The 19,314-nt window shown below is 41.0% G+C and overlaps 1 protein-coding gene across 6 annotated transcripts in view; it reads right to left on the bottom strand.

Moving 5' to 3' along the window:
* The window catches only part of AGL (amylo-alpha-1,6-glucosidase and 4-alpha-glucanotransferase), a 131,394-nt gene that overhangs the window by 75,668 nt on the left and 36,412 nt on the right, over positions 1–19,314 (bottom strand). For 4 of the 6 annotated variants that reach the window (XM_089671522.1, XM_089671521.1, XM_089671520.1 and 1 more), the window contains exons 1-2: positions 10,315–10,467; positions 9,849–9,998 (exon numbers count right to left, since the gene is read on the bottom strand). In XM_089671522.1, coding sequence (XP_089527648.1) covers positions 9,849–9,930 — 82 coding nt within the window. In that variant the 5' untranslated portion in view covers positions 9,931–9,998; positions 10,315–10,467. Of the gene's footprint in view, positions 1–9,848; positions 9,999–10,074; positions 10,231–10,314; positions 10,468–19,314 lie in introns of those variants that run through there. The other 2 variants (XM_089671518.1, XM_089671519.1) reach the window with 2 other exon arrangements.

The following is a 19,314-nucleotide window of genomic DNA, read 5'->3' on the forward strand; positions in this document are numbered from 1 at the left end:
TAGCTTTGATGGTGTCTTTCCAGATGTTTGAGCTGCCCCTTCCTTACCATCAGAGATGAAGGCTTTTGAACTGAGCACTGATAACAAGCCAGAAGATCCCTCTGCAGAGGACGCAGCTCCCATGGTTGCCAAAATGAATGCCAAATTTCGATTAATCTGACCACAGATCAGTTTCCCAATTTTCAACAAACCATTTTAACGGCCTTTGACCCAGAGAACACAGTGGCATTTCTGGATCATCTTCAGATATGGGTTCTCCTTTGCTTGAGAAAGCTTTACCTTGTATATTTGAATGGCATGGCAAACTGTGTTCACAGACAGTGATTTTCAGATACAGTGCAGTGATGTCCATCACAGAATCATGCCTGTTTTTAATGCAGTGCTGTCTGAGGGATCAAAGATCACAGGCATCCAATATTGTGTTTCAACTTTGTCCCTTGCGCACAGATTTCTCCAGATTCTCAGAATCTTTTAAAGATATTATGTACTGTAGATGATGATATATTTAAACTCTTTGCAATTTTATGTTGACACTCAGACTCTCCAAAATGCTCTTTTTATACCCAATCATGTTACTGACCTGTTGCCAATTAACCTAATTAGTTGCATAATGCTCTTCCAGCTCTTCCTTCTTAGTGCCACTTACTTTGCCAGCTTTTTATCGCCCTGTCGCAGCTTTCTCGAGTTGTGTTGCTGCCATAAATTTTAAAAATTACCTTATTTTTTTCTCAGTTTAAACATTTGATATGTTTTCTATTTTCTATTGTGAATAAAATATGAGATTTGCAAATCACTGCATTCTGTTTTTATGTAGATTTTGCACAACGTCCAAACTTTGGAACTTGGAACTGGTATTGTATATATTTATACTTGTTACAAAATGAATTCCAGTGTGGCCAAAAAAATGTTTACATGATATATTTTAATAAATATGGAAAACACTGTGGTCATTGTGGTGTACTGTACTGATAACATTTAGGTCCCTTTTACACTGTTGTGTGTTAATGAATTGTGCTGCCAATTTCTACAATGCATATGCCCAACATCCTCATAACAAAAATAATGTCTATTCCCAGATCAGTGCACTATGATTTGAAAAATTTGAAAAGTCTGTTTCTTTCTGCGCTTTAGTGCAGAGGTCTCCAAACTGTGGCCTGGGGGAAGGATGCGGCCCATTGCCAGCCTTTAACCAGCCCTTGGGGCACTATTTCTCTGAATGATACAAGGCACTATTCCTCCTACTGACACCAACAATGGTGCACTATTTTTCCACTGATACCAACAATAGGTTACAATTCCTTCCAATAATACCAATGATGGGGCAATAATCTTCCTTTTACTGACCACCAACCCTGAGGCCATGTTTATTCTTACAGATGCTGGTCTTGGGACATTTTCTACACCCACTGACCATAATCCAGCCCCCCTAAAGTCTGAAGTACAGTAAACTGGCCCTTTGAATGAAAAGTTTGGAGAACCCTGCTTTAGTGCATTGGAAGGCCTACAGAAGTCAATGGCAGTGCATCAAAATGCATAGAACATGCACTTTGTTGTGTTGGCAACATCTATTAACAAGCCTTAGGTAATGGCTGGTAACTCCATCCACTTTAAACCCTAAATTCAAAAAAGGCAATGAAAACACACATCTACACACATGCTTCAATGCACAAAGTAAACACACTTTGATGTATGACAACACACCTTCCTAATGCTACAAAACCAGAACAGGCAAGGTTGGGCATACTGCAAACAATGTTAAATAAGTGTTGTAGCAGGTGGCGATGGTTCCCTATCTGAAGAACTATAGGTAAAAGGCAAGCCTCAGTAATAAATAAATAATGTGAAATTGATATGTATAACAAGGAGTTTGCCATAGGCTTCTATAGATTAGGAGAATTGACTACGCCAGAGTGGACTGACAACTCATGGGGCCCCCGGGCAATAGGGGATCATGGGGCCCCTGTGTCCTTGCCCAAACTCAAAAAAACCTATGAAAAAGTTACCAGGGGCATCTCATGGGGCCCCCTACTGACCCAGGGCCCTCGGGCTGTGCCCCAGTTTCCAAATGGTCAGTCCGCCCCTGGACTACGCATGGCATTTCTACTGGCATCCTCTTCAGTTAGGTCCTGAACAGTACTACATAAATAAGCATTAATGAACACTATCAGATCTTACAGCCCTCTCTTCCATGTGTGCCAAGTTCTAATCAGTACTGACCACTGATCTAACACAATAACATACTAGACACAAATACTATGAGCCCATTTAGATTCATAAATGCACTTTTAGATTTGGAATAGACACAGTTAACAGCCATTGACCAAGACTTATTATCCATTACAAATCCATCATACATTGACACTGATGTCTGTGGGCCTCCCTACAAACTAAAACACAGAAAGAAATGGACAATGTATTATTTAAAATGGTAAATGGATTGTATTTTTTTTTTTTGTAAGTAAAAAAAAAGCACAGATGTGCTGAGATGGGAGCAGGAATAATATTTTTATGGGGAAGTTGGATACATTATTTTTAGACATTGCAAAGCATGCCTTGAAACGCAGCAGTGTAAGCAGGCCCTTAAAGTGGTTCTAAAGTTCAAATACTTTGCCTTCTCTTCATTAAGGTGAGAAACTCCCCACTACCTATCATCCCCCCTACCATGTGTAAACACTTAACTGGGTCCTCTCACTCACCCAGTGATGGCCCAGCTGCAGCACCACTCTTTCCTCTTCCTGGCCTCACAGGTGATACTGAGAGCAGTGGGAGCTATAGTTTCCTGAGGCTGTCAGTCAAACTCCTGTGAGGAGAGTGCATGGTCATGGCTTAATGGTGCTGTGGGTATCTATGGATGCACACAGCCCGCATTAGGAGCACACATGCACAGATGTCCCCATAGCACCTGGCTTGATAAGGGGGCACTCAAAGGAAGAAGGAGATGTCCTTCAGTATCACTTTAGACTGACCTTACATGTAACAAACTGGTCATACAATCTTTGGATTTGCCAGCAACTATGCAGTATAGTACAAGGGCCTGTCTGCATAGAACAAAATGAATCAGATTGTTTAGTTAGGCCCTCACATTACATATTTTTGTATAAAGAGTTTGCACAGAGATTGTACAATCTGACTGTAATGTGTATGACCAGATTCACAAGGAGATTCAAACATAACATAAAGAGATAAACTGAAATTCCTCCTGATTAGCCAGACTTAAAAAGTCTATGTACTTGGTCTAGCGGGTTCGCCTAAATCTCTGCCTCATTGGATGTTTTTTGTTCATATCACTGTGAACACGCTCAGCTCAATTAAAATGGATTTATGATTACAAATCAGACTTCACATTAATCAATTAAGTATGTCTCAGCACTACCAAATAGCATTATAGTGCCTTCCTTGCTATACAAAAATTAAGCTCTGCACTGTATCATCATGTCACCTACATCACAGCCAAAGATGACTCTGACTGCCAAGTACATTATGGGTACTTGATATCATTATTAATCATGATTTGGCCCATTGGGTAAAACAAGTTAGCAGGATGGTCCGGGGGGTGGGACAATATTCTGAAGCATGTCAGTTGATTAAGGGTATGTTCAACACCAGCTACACAAAGACATCTCATAACGTTCAACTGCTGGACATGGATTGCCTCACACTGCTCTGCACTGAAAAAAAGTACTGCAATGCAATGCTGTGAACTGGGCAGAAAAGGGAACATGGCATTTTGCCTTGTCATGTGGTGGGACTGCAATAGCTACCCAACGCAGTCCCACCGCATGTGGCAAGACTGGACCCTAAATTGTTGCCTGTGAAGACATCATCAGTGTCTTTTCCTTTGGATTATACAGTTGTGCTCAAAAGTTTGCATACCCTGACAGAAATTGTGAAATTTTGGCATTGATATTGAAATGACTGATCATGCCAAAAAATGCTCTTTTATTGAAGAATGATGATCATATGAAGCCATTTATTATCAAATAGTTGTGTGGCTCCTTTTTAAATCATTATGATAACAGAAATCACCCAAATGGCCATCATCAAAACTTTACATACCCTGGAATGTTTGGTGTTGGTACAGACACACAAGGTGACACACAAGGGTTAAAATGCCAATTAGAGATTAATGTCCCACATCTGTGGCTTTTTAAATTGCAATTAGTGTCAGTGTATAAATAGTCAATGAGTTTGTTAGCTCTTGTGGAAGCACTGACTAGGCTAGATACTGAGCCATGGGGATCAGAAAAGAGCTGTCAAAAGTCCTACGTAACAAGGTAATAGAACTTTATAAAGATGGAAAAGGAAATAAAAAGATGTCAAAAGCCTTGAATATGCCAGTCATCACTTACACTAAGAAGTAGAAAATTCAGGGACCTCTTGATACCAAGCCAAGTACAGGTAGACCAAGACAGATTGCAGCCACAACTGCCAGAAGAATTGTTTGGGATACAAAGGGAAACCCATAGGTAACCCCAAGAAAAATACAGGCTGCTCTGGAAAAAGACAGTGTGGTTGTTTTGAAGGAGCACAATATGATGACACGAACAAAAATGAGCTGCATGGTCGAGGTGCCAGAAAGAAGCCTTTACTGCATCAATGACACACAAAGGTCTGGTTAGGCATGTCAATGTGTAGTCAGGCATATTGTAACGGGGCTTTTTTGTGGCATTGGTGCAGTAAAAGCTTCTTTCTGACACCTCGACCAAAAAGCTAATTTTTGTTCAAGTATCACCGTATTGTACTCCTTAACCCCTTCACGCCGGCGCCTCCCAGCCCTTTAAGGGTTCCAGAAGCCGGGAGGCGGGGTTTAGGGTCATGTGACCGCTGTGAGGCGCTGTCACGGCGGTCACATGATCGGGAAAGGTCCCGATCGAAAGAGGAGATCGGGACCTTTCCGTGAGTACCGGACATGTGTGCTGGGAGCGCGCTCTCGGCACATATGTTCTTTTTTAATAGAATGCAAATGTGCGGCCACTCGACGTCTAGGCCCAGACGCCGGGAGGCTGCACATTTGTGTGCGGCCGGCGTGAACAGGTTAAAAACAACCACACCATCTTTTTCCAGAGCAGCCTGTATTTCTTTTGAGGTTGCCTGGGGGTTTTTCTTTGAATCCCGGACAATTCTTCTGTCAGTTATGGCTGCAATCTTTCTTGGTCTACCTGACCTTGGCTTGGTATCAAGAGATCCCCAAACTTTCCACTTCTTAATAGGTGATTTAACAGTACTGATTGGCATATTCAAGGCTTTGGACATCTTTTTATGTCCTTTTCCATCTTTATAAAGTTCCATTACCTTGTTAGGCAGGACTTTTGACAGTTCTTTTCTGATCCCCATGGCTCAGTATCTATCCTAGTCAGTGCTTCCACGTAAGAGCTAACAAACTCATTGACTATTTATACACTGACACTAATTGCAATTTAAAAAGCCACACATGTGGGTCATTAACCTGTGGCATTTTAACCCTTGTGTGTCTGTACCAAGGCCAAACATTCCAGGGTATGTAAACTTTTGATGATGGCCATTTGGGTGATTTCTGTTATCATTATAATTTAAAATGAAGCCAAACAACTAATAAAAGAGCATTTTTTGGCATAATCAAGCATTTCAATATCAATGCCAAAATTTCACAATTCCTGCCAGGGTATGCAAACTTTTGAGCACAACTGTACCTAGCTATGTTCGGAAGAATGACAGACTCCAAGCCAGCACCTGATTTGCAGATGGAAAGTAATTATGTGTTCTCTGCATGACAGCCAACCAACTGAATTTTAGAGGAACAATTAATCAAGCAGGTTAGAAAACCTGTTCAATTTGTCATTATTCTTCCCTAATTACAAGCTGCACCAGCAGTGCCTGTCATTACTGATCTCCCTCTCTCCAAGCTGCTGAGCCAATCAATTCTATAAACATGGCCCTTAATCCTTGTGCCTGAGATTTGTCTAATCAATCATGAATGACCCAAACAAAGGGGTATTTTCTACCAATTTCATCCACTTCCAACCTTTGTTTGTACAAAACATTGCCAAAGCAACCTACCATCATCAGTTTATGTATTTACATTTATATGGCTTATAAGTATGTTGGTTGGTCACCTAATTGTTTTGATGATGTGTGTCAAATGTAGACCAAAGTGGTGAAAATCGCTAGAAATCGCCATTTGTTAGCCGACATAAAGTTGAGGACTGCAAACCCCAATCAATGAGGTTAATTTTTTTAGGGCTCATTCACACCAGCAGGGTTGTGTCTATTGTGTAGTGGCATTGAAGGGCGATGCCTTGCATTTTTACAATGTAGGACACTGTTACCTCTGTTCTTTCTTACAGTTTTTAACTTTATTGAAAAGCATCATAATGATATTTTATTTATTTCTATGCAATGCAGGGGAGCTGTGGTGCGGCAACTGCCAATGACATAATATGAGGTGAGGTGCATTGTGAAAACACACTGCAACCCACCACAAGTGGTATTAAGAGGGCAGTTGTATTCTATGTGCCCCGGGGTTGAGCCTGTGTTGATCTATGCAGAGCAATGCATCTCAACAGAAGTGGTATTTTTCTTTCATTCAAACCATGACCCGATTCCCCCATCACGATTCCCCCATCAGCACATTCAAGATGGATGGGGGGATCACTTCCGCTGAGCAATTGTGTTCCGACAGTGGGGAGACTTCCCTGCCATCTGAATTCAATGTTCAGCACTGCAGGCTATAGCCAGCAGCGCTGATTGAGTGGTATTTCTTTGACAGGTTACTTGTACAGAAGTCATTCAGTAAATGTAAATCGACTTCTGTACAACCAGCCTGCCAATACATGGATCAAAATTTGGCAGGTCCCTCCTGGACTAGCTGAATTAGGATCCATGTATAGCCAGCTTAAATGAGTTGAGACTCCTCACATAATAAATTGTGTGAATTTACAATCATGCAAAACATGTAAAATTTCTGTTTACTTTTTTAATTTGCAAATTATTTAATAACTCATGTGATTATTCACAAAATTCACTGTGTGAAGATACTCAACTCCTTTAGTAAATAAGCTTCAATGATTTCAAGACCGAAACTGCTATGGGTGACTCTATTAGACTAACCATTCACAAAGAAATTGATACAGACATCATATCACAGCCATTGCCAAACCTGCTTTGACTTTCCAACTCCCCCAAATCAGTCCACATTGGTACATTCTTAAAGAGTGACTCCACTTTTGTGGAAGAAAAAACATTCCCCTCTGGGTGATCAATGTACATTGCAGGAATTTTACCAAACTGTGTTGCAGATTGCAATCTTATGTTATTCTGCAGAAGTAGCTGTTTTTCTGTGTCCATGTGCAAAGTGTATTTGTATAGGAGTGACTTCATAATTATCTATCAGCTGCTGTACCTGCAGGATCTAATGAAGAAAGTGGCATGGTCTGCATCCCTGTAGGCACTAGTCACACCACTGCGATTTACAATCGCACGATTTGTGTGCAATTTCAGTGCAATTTCAAGTGCTTTTTCTAAAGACTTTGCTACTTGTGAAAATGTTCAACAATTTCTTGCAATTTGCAGTGAGATTTCCATTATATTCTATGTATGTGAAATTGCAACAAAACTGCAGAAAAAGTAGTGCAAGAACTACTTTAGAAATGGCCCTGCAGCAAATTGCACATGCTAAGACACTGACATTCACATTCATTAGATGTGATTTCCGGTGCGATTTCAGTTCACAAATCGCACCTGAAATCGCACCGGTGTGACCAGGCTTTTAGACGTAATTTTCCTTTGGGAGTATCTCACCAAAAATGGCAGTTTTGTTGCAGGGGATGCTCAAAATCTAACTTGTATCTTAATGCAGACTTTTGGGAAAATCAGTGAGCCAATCACTCAATCAGGAAATTACATATCTGGGGGATGTTCTATACACCATCTGTGCACAAAAACGCCTCCAGGTAGCCATATTGCATTGCATTTGACAGAAAATGACAGAGCTGCAGATCGAAAAGGAAAGCTCATTTTTAATAACACTCAATTATAATATGACTTGTGTTGCAATTGCATATGCTGCATTATTATTATTTTTTTTTGCTATTTTTTTCCCCACAAAAGTGGAGCTACCCATTACAGAAAGTGCTTTTGATCTTTCTCCAGTGGAGAGATCGCCTATTTGAAGAAATTTCAAGTCATGTTAGAAATCTCTTGAAAACATAGTAAGAATTTCCAATGCTGGCAAATACCCAACCAAAGCAGATATTTATCCCGGCAATATGTATAAAACTGTGGTAGTACAGTACTAAGGTAAGCTGCTTTGTATGATTAATTCCATAGTAAACTTGTTAATTTACATAAACCTAGCAGAGCTGGCCATTGGATTAAAAGCCAATTAACACAGGAGTCAAGCAAAGATGGGGGTGGGTAGCAGATGGGGGCTGGGACCAGGTTAACAGGCTTGTATACTACCATTTCCTGGCAGGCAGTTTCAAAATAATAAAATAAATGATCACTGAAAGACAAATAACAAAATTAAAGAAATGCCAAATCCTTAGCCGTCTTTTGGCCCTTTTCAAAGGTTAGAGCACAGCATTCAACAAACTTTGTCTGGGGAGCAAATGTTCTACAATGACCCTTCTGCAAACACAAAGGAAACACTGACTGCAATTTTTTAATTTTGCAATTTCTTTTTGTAGCTATTACAGCATTCTGATGGTGTAATATTAGCCCGCAGTCATTAGGCAGAATACCTTGTTGTGAGCTATTCACTGTCATTGATGCACAATTTCTTAATTCAGTTGAGAGAAATTGAGAACTGCTACCATTGTCCTGCAAATTCCTACCAATTTAGCAAGTAAATGATGTGAATACACACTGATATGTAGGTCACAGAAACCCATGATACAAACAAATGGTTGGAGCACTGCAGAATTGTTTTCGATTGTCACAGCTCATGTGATCTGTGTAACCTGCAACCAGTTAGTAGATACTGGGGGTGATTCTCCTGTGCATGGTGTAAATTGAAACATACATTGCAGTGACAGCAATGTAATCATTCTGACATTATTCACAATAATTTGCCAGCGCAAGGATTAGCAAAACACAAATGAAAAGCACGACATGGATGTCTGTATTATGGGGTGTAGATTTTCCAGCATGCTGAAAAATATTTTTCCACTATGCACTGACTACAATCTCCAACAGCTACATGTGCTAACTGACTGCGTAGAGGATATGTCTGTCCATAGCAGGCATAACCTCAGACAGAACAGTTCTTTCATTCAATTGATTTTTGTAAAAAAGGTACCAGAAATATTTATATGGTGCTGCAATCTTGCTGTATGTATCTTAACAGGGTTAGACAACCTAGTCACTCCAGCCGCCCTGAAACTACAAATCCCATCATGCCCCTGCCTCTGGAATCATGCCTGTGGCTGATAGTCTTGCAATGCCTCATGGGACTTGTAGTTCCACAACAGCTGGAGTGCCAAGGTTGCCTACCCTGATTTAAGATACACTGAGCAAGATTCCTGCACCATATAATCGTTTTTGGTATCAATTTTAAAAAAAATCAAATGAATCAAAGAAATGCACATTAAATATTCTGGAAATAATCCATCCATTCTTCATTGTTTTCAATTTAAACAATAGACTAAGTAAATATTCTAATATATAACCTTTTGGTTATTTGCGCAATATATGCAAACAAAGGTTATGTGCTGTAAGAAATAAAAACAACTTTCAAAGGTCAGTTCATTAGCAAATAATTGCCTAAGACCTAACCCCCCCCGGGGTAGAGGTATGTTTAAGTTCAATGGAAGGTTGAAGTCACAGAGGCGGAGGGGGGAAAAGAAATTTACAGAATGGATCACTGAATGTACCTTGTTCAAGCCTGAAGAGTCTTTTCTCCAGCTTCTCCATATCATTAAGCATCAGAACCCGGACCTGCTTAGTGTGCTCCATTGTAGCTTCCTGGCTTTAGTTTTCTTCTCAGACAGCAGGCAGTAGTGACATAGAAACACAAGTGACCCCTGCAAAACATAACGAAGGAATTAAATAAAGACATCAAAACACTATGATATGTCATGTTTGAAGCTGCACACTTACATTTTGCAAACCTATCAAAGCTCAATAAAGGGAAAAACACTGAGTCAGTCTATGATGGCAAGGTTACAGCCCTGAAGTGGAGACCGCACAGCAGGGATCAGAGTAGAAGGTGTGTTGCCATGCACAGAGCTGTCAGACTCGCAGTGTGCCCAGGAAACAGAAGAAGCAGTAATAACGTGATGCTGGCATCTGAGCAATGTTTGTTATCCAGCGAACAATCTAAATATATATACATCTCACCTCCTCCTTGCGTGCTCCCCCTTCAAAGACCCTCTAAATGTCCCTGAGACCCTGACAGAATGTAGGACGTGCAGAGAGGGACAGAGTCAGGACAGTGCAAAGACCAGGGACCTCCCACTGGACTCAATACATCTCAGCCCACCTATCGCATGCCAAGTACTAGAAACACACAACCAGATCCCTCCCACTTCTTGCAGGAAAATACAAACAGCTGGCTTTTACTGCTCCCCTTCAGCTCCAGCCCTCCCTGAATGCACAGTGTCATACACAGCTCACACCTTCTAATGTGCCCCTCTGTTCATCTGACATCTGACATCCCTCTGTTCAGCATCTCCCAGCCACCTAACCCTGTACAATAGACTGCACTGACAGCAGTATTTTCACTTTATTGCAGACATGGATTGTAGAATAGACAGTCCTCTGTATATCTATTTATAGGGACACTAAATATCCTATTCTCCAAAAATAATCCAGAAACATCCACTACCTAAAGCGGAGTTCCACCCATTTTTAATACTTTACCTGATTATGTTGTCCCTGTGAAATAAAGAACAAGTTGGATATTTTATTTTATTTATTTTTTTATATACATATCTTTAAATCCACTGCAAGCCTGCAGTTCCGGTCCCGGCCGCCTAGGCGATGATGTCGTAAGGCGATTTGCAAGGTCTCTTGGGATGTTGTTTCCTGTACCCCAGGTGTCCTTTGGTTTCCTGTAATGGCGGGCCTTGGAAACCGAAAATGACGCGGATGGGAGGAGTTTTGCATCATTTTTGGTTTGGGCGGCACAGTGGCTTAGTGGTTAGCACGTCTGCCTTGCAGTAAATGGGTCATGGGTTTGATTCCCAAACAAGGCACCTCCTGCATGGAGTTTGCATGTTCTCCCTGTGCTTGCGTGGGTTTCCTCTGGGTACTCCGGTTTCCTCCCACACTCCAAAGACATGCTGGTAGGTTAATTGGATCCTGTCTAAATTGGCCCTAATATGTGTATGTATGAATGTGAGTTAGGGACCTTAGATTGTACACCCCTTGAGGGTTAGGGGCTGATGTGAATGTTCAATATATATGTGTAAAGCGCTGTGTAAATTGACAGTGCTATATAAGTACCTGAAATAAATAAATTTTACCGTAGTCCAGATTACAGGAAGACGTGGATGCTGTATCCTGCTGCGTCCTACATTGTACCCTATGCTGGAATTGCAGAGTGTGTACTGCGCATGCGCAACTACGAGTGGTGCATGCTGGGATAGCCAGCAGCACCGATTCCCGGAAATAAATACCTGTGGGCTTCAGATGCCCACAGCCATCATGGCACCTGCCTGCTTCTGAGATCATGGTAAATTTTTAATAATTACTAAGTAATTGGGCAGCACAATGGCGAATTGGTTAGCACTTCCGCCTGGCAGTACTAGGGTCATTGGTGCGAATCCCAACCGCACCACATGCCTGGAGTTTGCATGTTCTCCCTGTGACTGCATGGGTTTCCTCCGGGTACTCCGGTTTCCTCCCACACTCCAAAGACATGCTGGTAGATTAATTGGCTCCTGTCTAAATTGTCCCTAATAGGTGTATGTATGAATGTAAGTTAGGGACCTTAGATTGTACGCTCCTTGAGGGTTAGGGACTGATGTGAATGTACAATATATATGTAAAGCGCTGTGCAAATTGATGACGCTATATAAGTACCTGAAATAAATAAATAATTACAATGCTTTTTCTACTGAATTATTCCAATTGTTAACGCTACTTGAAAGGTTATCGTGGATCTGCTTTTACCAAAAATGTATTAGGGGGACTGGAGCTCCGCTTTAAAGCAGACTTGAGTGCCGCTCTGTACTGGCTCCACATCCCCCCCTCCGGTGTCACCACTATAGTAAGTGCACAAAGGCAGCAAAATCTCCTGACATCCCTTCTTTTTGTATGCAAGGAAATATCTGCGTGTGCACAGATGGTTGGGGAAGCTCAGGTGTGCTGTAGAGCTCGCTCAGGACTCAAAACCCTGCAACACATCTGCGCACATGCAAGGAGAACAGTGGGAAAAATGAAAATTCTTGCCTAGGCACAAAATGCGGAAGTGTTGTACTGCAGAACAAATAAATGTCACTATTTAGAGAAAAAAAAATATATGACTCTAAGGGGATATTTATTACTATTATTATTATTATTATACAGGATTTATATAGCGCCAACAGTTTGTGCAGCGCTTTACAAAATGAAGGTAGGCATAAAAGTTACAATACAATTTGGTACAAGAGGAAACAGAGGGCCCTGCTCTACACCACAATCTCTGAGTTCTCTGCGTTTCTGCATGCGCGTTTTGCGTGCATTTTCAGGATTTTTTTAAAATGTATTCTCTCCACTAAATTGCATTTATACATGTTCGTACACGTTCATGCACATCTGCAGTGCATTCATGTGCATTTTTGGTGCATTCCAGTGCAGAAAAATGTAGTATGCTGTACTTTTTCAAATGCACATGAAAGCACTATCGCAGTGTGAACTAGGCTCATTGGAATACAGTGAATTTGCGCAAGCATTTGTATTGCATTTTTGTTGTGTGTAATATTGTACTTTACTGCATCTGGTGTAAATAAACCCTAAGCCCATATGTGTGGTGGTGCCGCTGCGGATCTGCCCGAAAATCCATGCAGCCGAACCACCCGCACAGAGGAATGTGGACCCGCGGGCGGGTGTCATCAGTTCTAATGGCACGCCGCCCGCACTGGAAGATGCAACCATACTGAGAACCGAAGTTCCCGTGCAGGCTGAGTTTTCAGAAGAAGTGCACGGACTTCTTCGCTGCGTGAAAAGGGGCACGGGATTCCATTCAAATGAATGGGCTCTTGTGCCCGTGCAAAACGCACTGCTGCATATATGTGAACCAGGGCTTAGAGAAGGAGGGGAGGAGCAGGCAGGGAAACATGACTTATACTTTAGGCTGCAGGTCTGCTCTAATAACCCTGTAATCCATTTTCCTTTAAATCTTTTCCCCCTGTTTTTGCCTTCATGTAACATCCTCCATGAGCTCCAGAGGCTCTCCTCTTCCTACTCACTTCTGTTTGTTTGGAATAAGCAGTGAATGTTGGTTGTGGTGATGCACACTACAAATCTCATAGTTCATAGTCCATCTCAGGAGTGAGCAAGGGAGGGTGGCTACATTCCTACATACAGTGGAATCATGGAGAATGAACGTAGCCACTGTCTAGTCTAACAGAAATTTGGATCACAGCAGCAAATCAGAATTTTGTGTCACTTTAAGATTATACTTAAAGGAGAAGTACAACCAAAGTTCTTGATCCGTTCTCTGCCAAGAGGGCTGAAGCCCGCTATCGGGTGACTTCACACAGCCAGTCCAGGCTGGGGAAAGATCCCGACTTCAAAGTCGGGATCCACCCCAGAGTCTTCCCCCTCCACAGCCTAGCACTCCAGTGAACACAGGGGGGCAGAGAAGAGATTGGTGACTGACATTCCCACCCCCTACTCAGAGCGGCTGTGAGAAATCTGCGAGTTCTCACCCTTAGAGCCGGCAGGGGACAGATGCAGCACCAGACTGATCCTGCATCCACCTAGGTAAGTATGATTTTATTTTTTTTAAATTATTATTATTATTATTATACAGTATTTATATAGCACCAAAGGGTATGCTCAGCGCTGTACAGTAGCAGGGGGACATAACATGAGACAAGACAGTAACATCACACTACACGAGGGGTTCGAGGGCCCTGCTCTTTCAAGCTTACAATCTAGGAGGGAGTGGAAGGTGGCACAGGAGGAGATGGCTGTGGGGGATGGAATGGTGGGTGGAGTGGAGGGGGTTAATTGTTAGGTGAGGTCGGGTGTTAGGTAAGGTTGGGGTAGGCTTCCCTGAAGAGTAGGGTTTTCAGGGTGCGCCTGAAGGTGAGGAGGGTAGGTGACAGTCTGATGGATTAGGGTAGGGAGTTCCAGAGGATGGGGGAAGTCCTAGAGAAGTCCTGCAATCAGGCGTGGGAGGAGGAGACCAGGGAGCTAGAGAGTAGGAGGTCCTGTGAGGAGCGGAGGGCACGGGTAGGGTAGTATCTGGGTATCAGGTCAGTTAAGTAGTTTGGGGCAGCATTGTGAATGGCCTTGTAGGTCAGGGTTAGCAGCTTGAACTTGATGCGTTGGGCAATCGGGAGCCAATGAAGGGATTGGCAGAGGGGGAGGCAGATGTGGAGCGCTTGGTGAGGTGGATGAGTCTGGCCGCAGAGTTTAGGACCATACTTCTCTTTTAAATCATTTAGCTTGTAGCTTTCTGTTCTAAACTAGATAGGAGATTGGTGCAAAATGAGGTTCCTGCGCTCACCTACTAACAAGATGTGGAATCTTTGCAGACTGTAAATGGTATCTCAATAAACAGAAACATACGGTATCTCTTTTAGCAAATGCTTTCAATGCAAAGTAAAAATGTTAACATTCAGGGTAATTCAGTTAAAGCGGAGTTCCACTCACTCTGTAAAAAAATAAAAGTCAGCAGCTACAAAAACTGTAGCAGCTGACTTTTAAAAAACAGCCTCTCACCTGTCCCACGATCCCACGGTGCCTCCGCCGCAGCCCGTTCCACCGGCCGTCCTGTATTCCAGGCGCCAGCATCTTCAGTGTGGGCACCTGGCTGTGACAGCTTGTGGCTTCACAGCCAGTGCGCATGCGCGAGCAGCGCTGCGGTTCTTGAATGGCCCCGTCATCTTCTGGGACCTGTTACGTGTACCACAAGACTTCGGGGAGGGAGGGTAGGAGGAAAACTTACGCTTCCAATCACCTAGGTGATCGCAGCAGAAGTGGAAGAAGGTACCTGTCAATTTCGGGTACCCACTCCACAAAGGTGCCAATCCTTAATGGGGAGCAGGGAACCAATCATTAAAGCGTGACTTCCCCTTTTGAGTGGAACTCCGCTTTAAGCAGTAATGACACTTTTTATGGCAGTAGTTTCCCTTAGCCCTACAAATGCCTAATTCAGGCAAGCAACTGCACCAGATACAGTATGGCAGGCCATAGATGATGTGATTCTCTTTCTTGCAACCATAGGTTGCAGGAAAGAAATTCACTGAATTTCCCATCAACATAGTCAGTTTTGATGGAGGATTCCCTCCTGCAGTGCTAGTGTGTTCTGCTGGCGGGGAACCTTCCTACTGGCATAACACAATGATCACTGCCCGAGGCTATAGCTCAATATGTGTAGCTTCATCTGTGACAGGCACACATTAAAAGTGCCAACTATGCCCACCCTTATCGACCCCCCTGATCTATTCATAGATGTCGTACTGTCACCACAATGAAAAGCGCTCTATGAATGGTGGGCAGACAGAAGTATGTTAAACTAACAACATCTCAAAAGCAGTCCGTAAAACGCGGTGCGATGTGCAGAATCGGATCGCATAGATGTGAATACCCATGCGATCCAATTATAGTGCGGAGCAAAAAAAGGGTTCTGCACATTTTTGGTGCAGGTATGGTGCGATTAGAGCCATACAAAATGTATGGCTCCAATCGCACTGCAAATAAATCGCATGTGATTCGCACAGGAATGCGGTGCGGTTTCCTGTGCGAATCACATGCAATATACCGCACCGCATATATGTGAACCCAGGCTAAAAGTAGAAGAGATTGGAGAACATGCATTTCCTGATCCCCCCCCACCATGACCAATGAACCCAGAAAAGACATCTATTACATCACTTCTGGGTTCAGAGCGGTCATACAGCTACTGTAGAAGGGGAAGCAGCTAATCAAGTACAGATGGTGAAGGACAGAGGTGACATTGGAGGCCTAATAGACCCATGATGCCTCCATGTCACCTGCCCATGCTATCATGAGCTGCCCATGCTGTTACAGACTGCTGTCAATCAAACGAGGGAGCAAGGGAAGAGGTGGGGCTGAGCAGCACTGTGTGTGTCAATAGATGTGGCTCAAGTCGGTGTGGCTTGAGATCAAGCCCACGTAAGTACTCCCCCCTTGCAAGCCACTTGGAATGCAGGAAGAGCCAGGAGTACTGGTGGGGGACCCCAGAAGAAGAGGATCAGGGCTGCTCTATACAAAACATTTCTTATTGTAAAAAAAAACAACCCTGTAGGCCTCATGCACACTTGGCGTTTTTACAGCTGCTGTTTTTGGCTTCTTGTGTTTTTCTACAGCCAATAAACTCCTCAGTATGTTATCCCATGTGTCCATGCACACATATGCTTTAATCAGCAGTTTTTGTCAGGAGTTTTCTGGCTGGAAAAAAAAAACAACTAGTGTTTCAAGAGGAGTTTTTTAGCTGTAAAAACGCTCTAACGCTGGTAAACGCGATAAAAACGCGGTAAAATGCCGCAAACCAGCATTTTTGAGCCCCGATTTTTTTTTTGTTAAAGGAATATTATTGCAAATACTAAAAAACACTAACGTGGCTAAACCCTATTGCAAAAACGCTAAAAAAAAAGTGTCAAAATTTGTGTTTTTAGCACAATTTTATCCAGCAAACACTACCGGCATTTTTAAACTGCTCAGTGTGCATAAGGCCTAGCCATTATTTAAATTGCAGCACATATGTGAGGTATCACCACGGCAATCAGTGAGAGCTATACTTCTAGGACCAGAATTCAAGATTAACTCTAAAAACTAATAACGTATAAAGGCTTGTCTATGGAGAATTTGAGTACTATAGTTTTTGTGATTTCACGGACACATGCAATTTAAAGGCTTGACATGTTTCATATCTATTTACTTGGCGCAACCCCATCATTTATATTGTAATAAAAAGAAACTATAATATTGTGTTTGCTTGCACTAAAATTAATTATAGTGAATTGATAAAGAGGTGCGCAAATACTGTACAACATTTGCATCTGCCACTATTTTATTCCCCAGGGTCTCTGTGTTCAGAAAATATAAAATCGTTTCGGAAACTTAGGTAATTTCTAGCAAAAAAATGCACATATTAACACGTGTGGGGAGAAAAATTAAAAAAATGATCCCAGTATACAAGTGGTTAAGCTTAATAAATCCAAATGCCCCAATTCAAAGGCGAAATGACCTTGACAGCACAGATATGTCTTTCTATACATAAACACTGTCTATCATTTTTACACCACGCTACTCTGAGGAAGCCAGATGAAACACATCATCAGGACAAATGTAGATGCCAGCACTGACCCATGATTTATGTACTTCTGGGAATACAATTTCCTCTTTGCGGATTTCACAAACTAAAGTTGGCTAGATACTAGTAGATTTTCAAATAAAATTTGTAACATTCACTTTTGGAAGAAGTGGACTGTAAAAATTGAAAAACTACAAACACTGTTAGAAATGTATTCGCTCAGGAAACATTTTCCATTCTGCTCCTCCAAAGATTCTCCTCACTGTAGTTGAATATGAAAATCGGTTTGACTCCACCAAAAATCAGAAAATCAAACGGACCTTCTTAACATGAGAAATTTTGAACAAAACTCTACTGCTGAATAGTCAGCTTATGGATCATCCATCATGGTATCCGCATATCTTTATTCCTAATTGTTTCAGCTGGACTTTGAAGGACGTTCATCTATACTTTGATAAATGTCAAACGGCAGACTACAATGCTTTGGATGGACATATTGACAGTCTTATGTGACTGTGTATGACATTTGATACAGCATATTATCTCTGGCATAAAATTCTCACACATCCATTTCAATTAAATTTTTTTTGTTTTATTACAACTGTATTACGAATGCATGTATATGATATCAATGTGCTGGGAAGAACAAAGGATGACAGCCTTGGCATCCAGAAACTTGCAACTACATTGTGCAGTGATCTATTCTTCAAGATTTTCATGATTTTCACACAGCTGGGAGATTCATTATATTTGGTGCGTACCTTTTTCTGGACTAAAATTTAACACACAGGAACACAATAGATCTAAGGCTCTATTCACATCTAAGTGCTTTGGCATTTTTTATAAACTAATAGAGAATAATATCATCTATTGCATAATTTGTTGCTAGGTTTTTCTGTTTTTTTTAGTTTTTCCATCAGCTTTTAGTTTAGTTTTTTTTATTTTTATTATTATTCATTTATTATTATTTTGTTTTTTGTTAGGGTAAGGGGTTAGACTTAAGATTAGGTTAGGATTAGGGGTTATGGTTTTGGTTGAGGTAAGTATTTTATTTATTATTTATTATTATTTACTTATTTATTTATAGTATTTTATTTATTATTTTCTTTTTTTCTTTCTATCTTTCTATTTGTTTGTTTATTTTTTTGTTAGGGTGATAACATTATTATTATTATTATTATTATTATTATTATTATTAATAATAGTAAATAAATACATGTAAAATAAATACACATATACATTAAAATAATCATAAATAAATACTTATAACAATTAACCTTAACCCCCTAAAACCTAAAAAAGTAATAAAATAATCATTTATTTTTACTACTATAATTATTATTGTATTTTTTTGTTCAGCTGTCTTATTATAATTATAATAATATTAATCATTATTATTATTATTATTATTATTATTAATAATAATAATCATTTATTTAAAAAATGTTAAGCTTCGGGGTTAATTATTATTTATTTATGATTTATTTATCATGTTTTTTTATGTTATTTATCGTGTGTGTTTATTTGATTTATTTTACATTTATTTATTCATATATTATTACTTTTTTTTTAATATATATATATATATTTTCAGTTGAGCAGAAAATCACGCAAAATGCGCATTAAAACACGCGAACGCGCACAAAAATGTGGCAATTGCACATTTCTATTCTTTTCTATGGGAATAAAAACGCGCCAAAAATGTGCAAATCTACCCGATTTGAGCTACAAAAGCACTCCAAAACTTTTTTGAGTTTCAGGCATTCTGCTTCAGGCGACTTGGAGTGGAGATGTGAACCATCTCCATAGAATAAAATTGATTTTTTTTTTTCCCCCTGAGCGTTTTGGAGCTTCGAGCTTCGTGCTACAAAACATTCAGGTGTGAATGGGGCCTAACGAAAATGTGA

This window comes from Staurois parvus, unplaced genomic scaffold, assembly GCF_062004578.1.
Source record: "Staurois parvus isolate SC_StPar_1 unplaced genomic scaffold, SC_StPar_1.0 ptg000106l, whole genome shotgun sequence".
In the NCBI taxonomy this organism is placed as follows: domain Eukaryota; kingdom Metazoa; phylum Chordata; class Amphibia; order Anura; family Ranidae; genus Staurois; species Staurois parvus.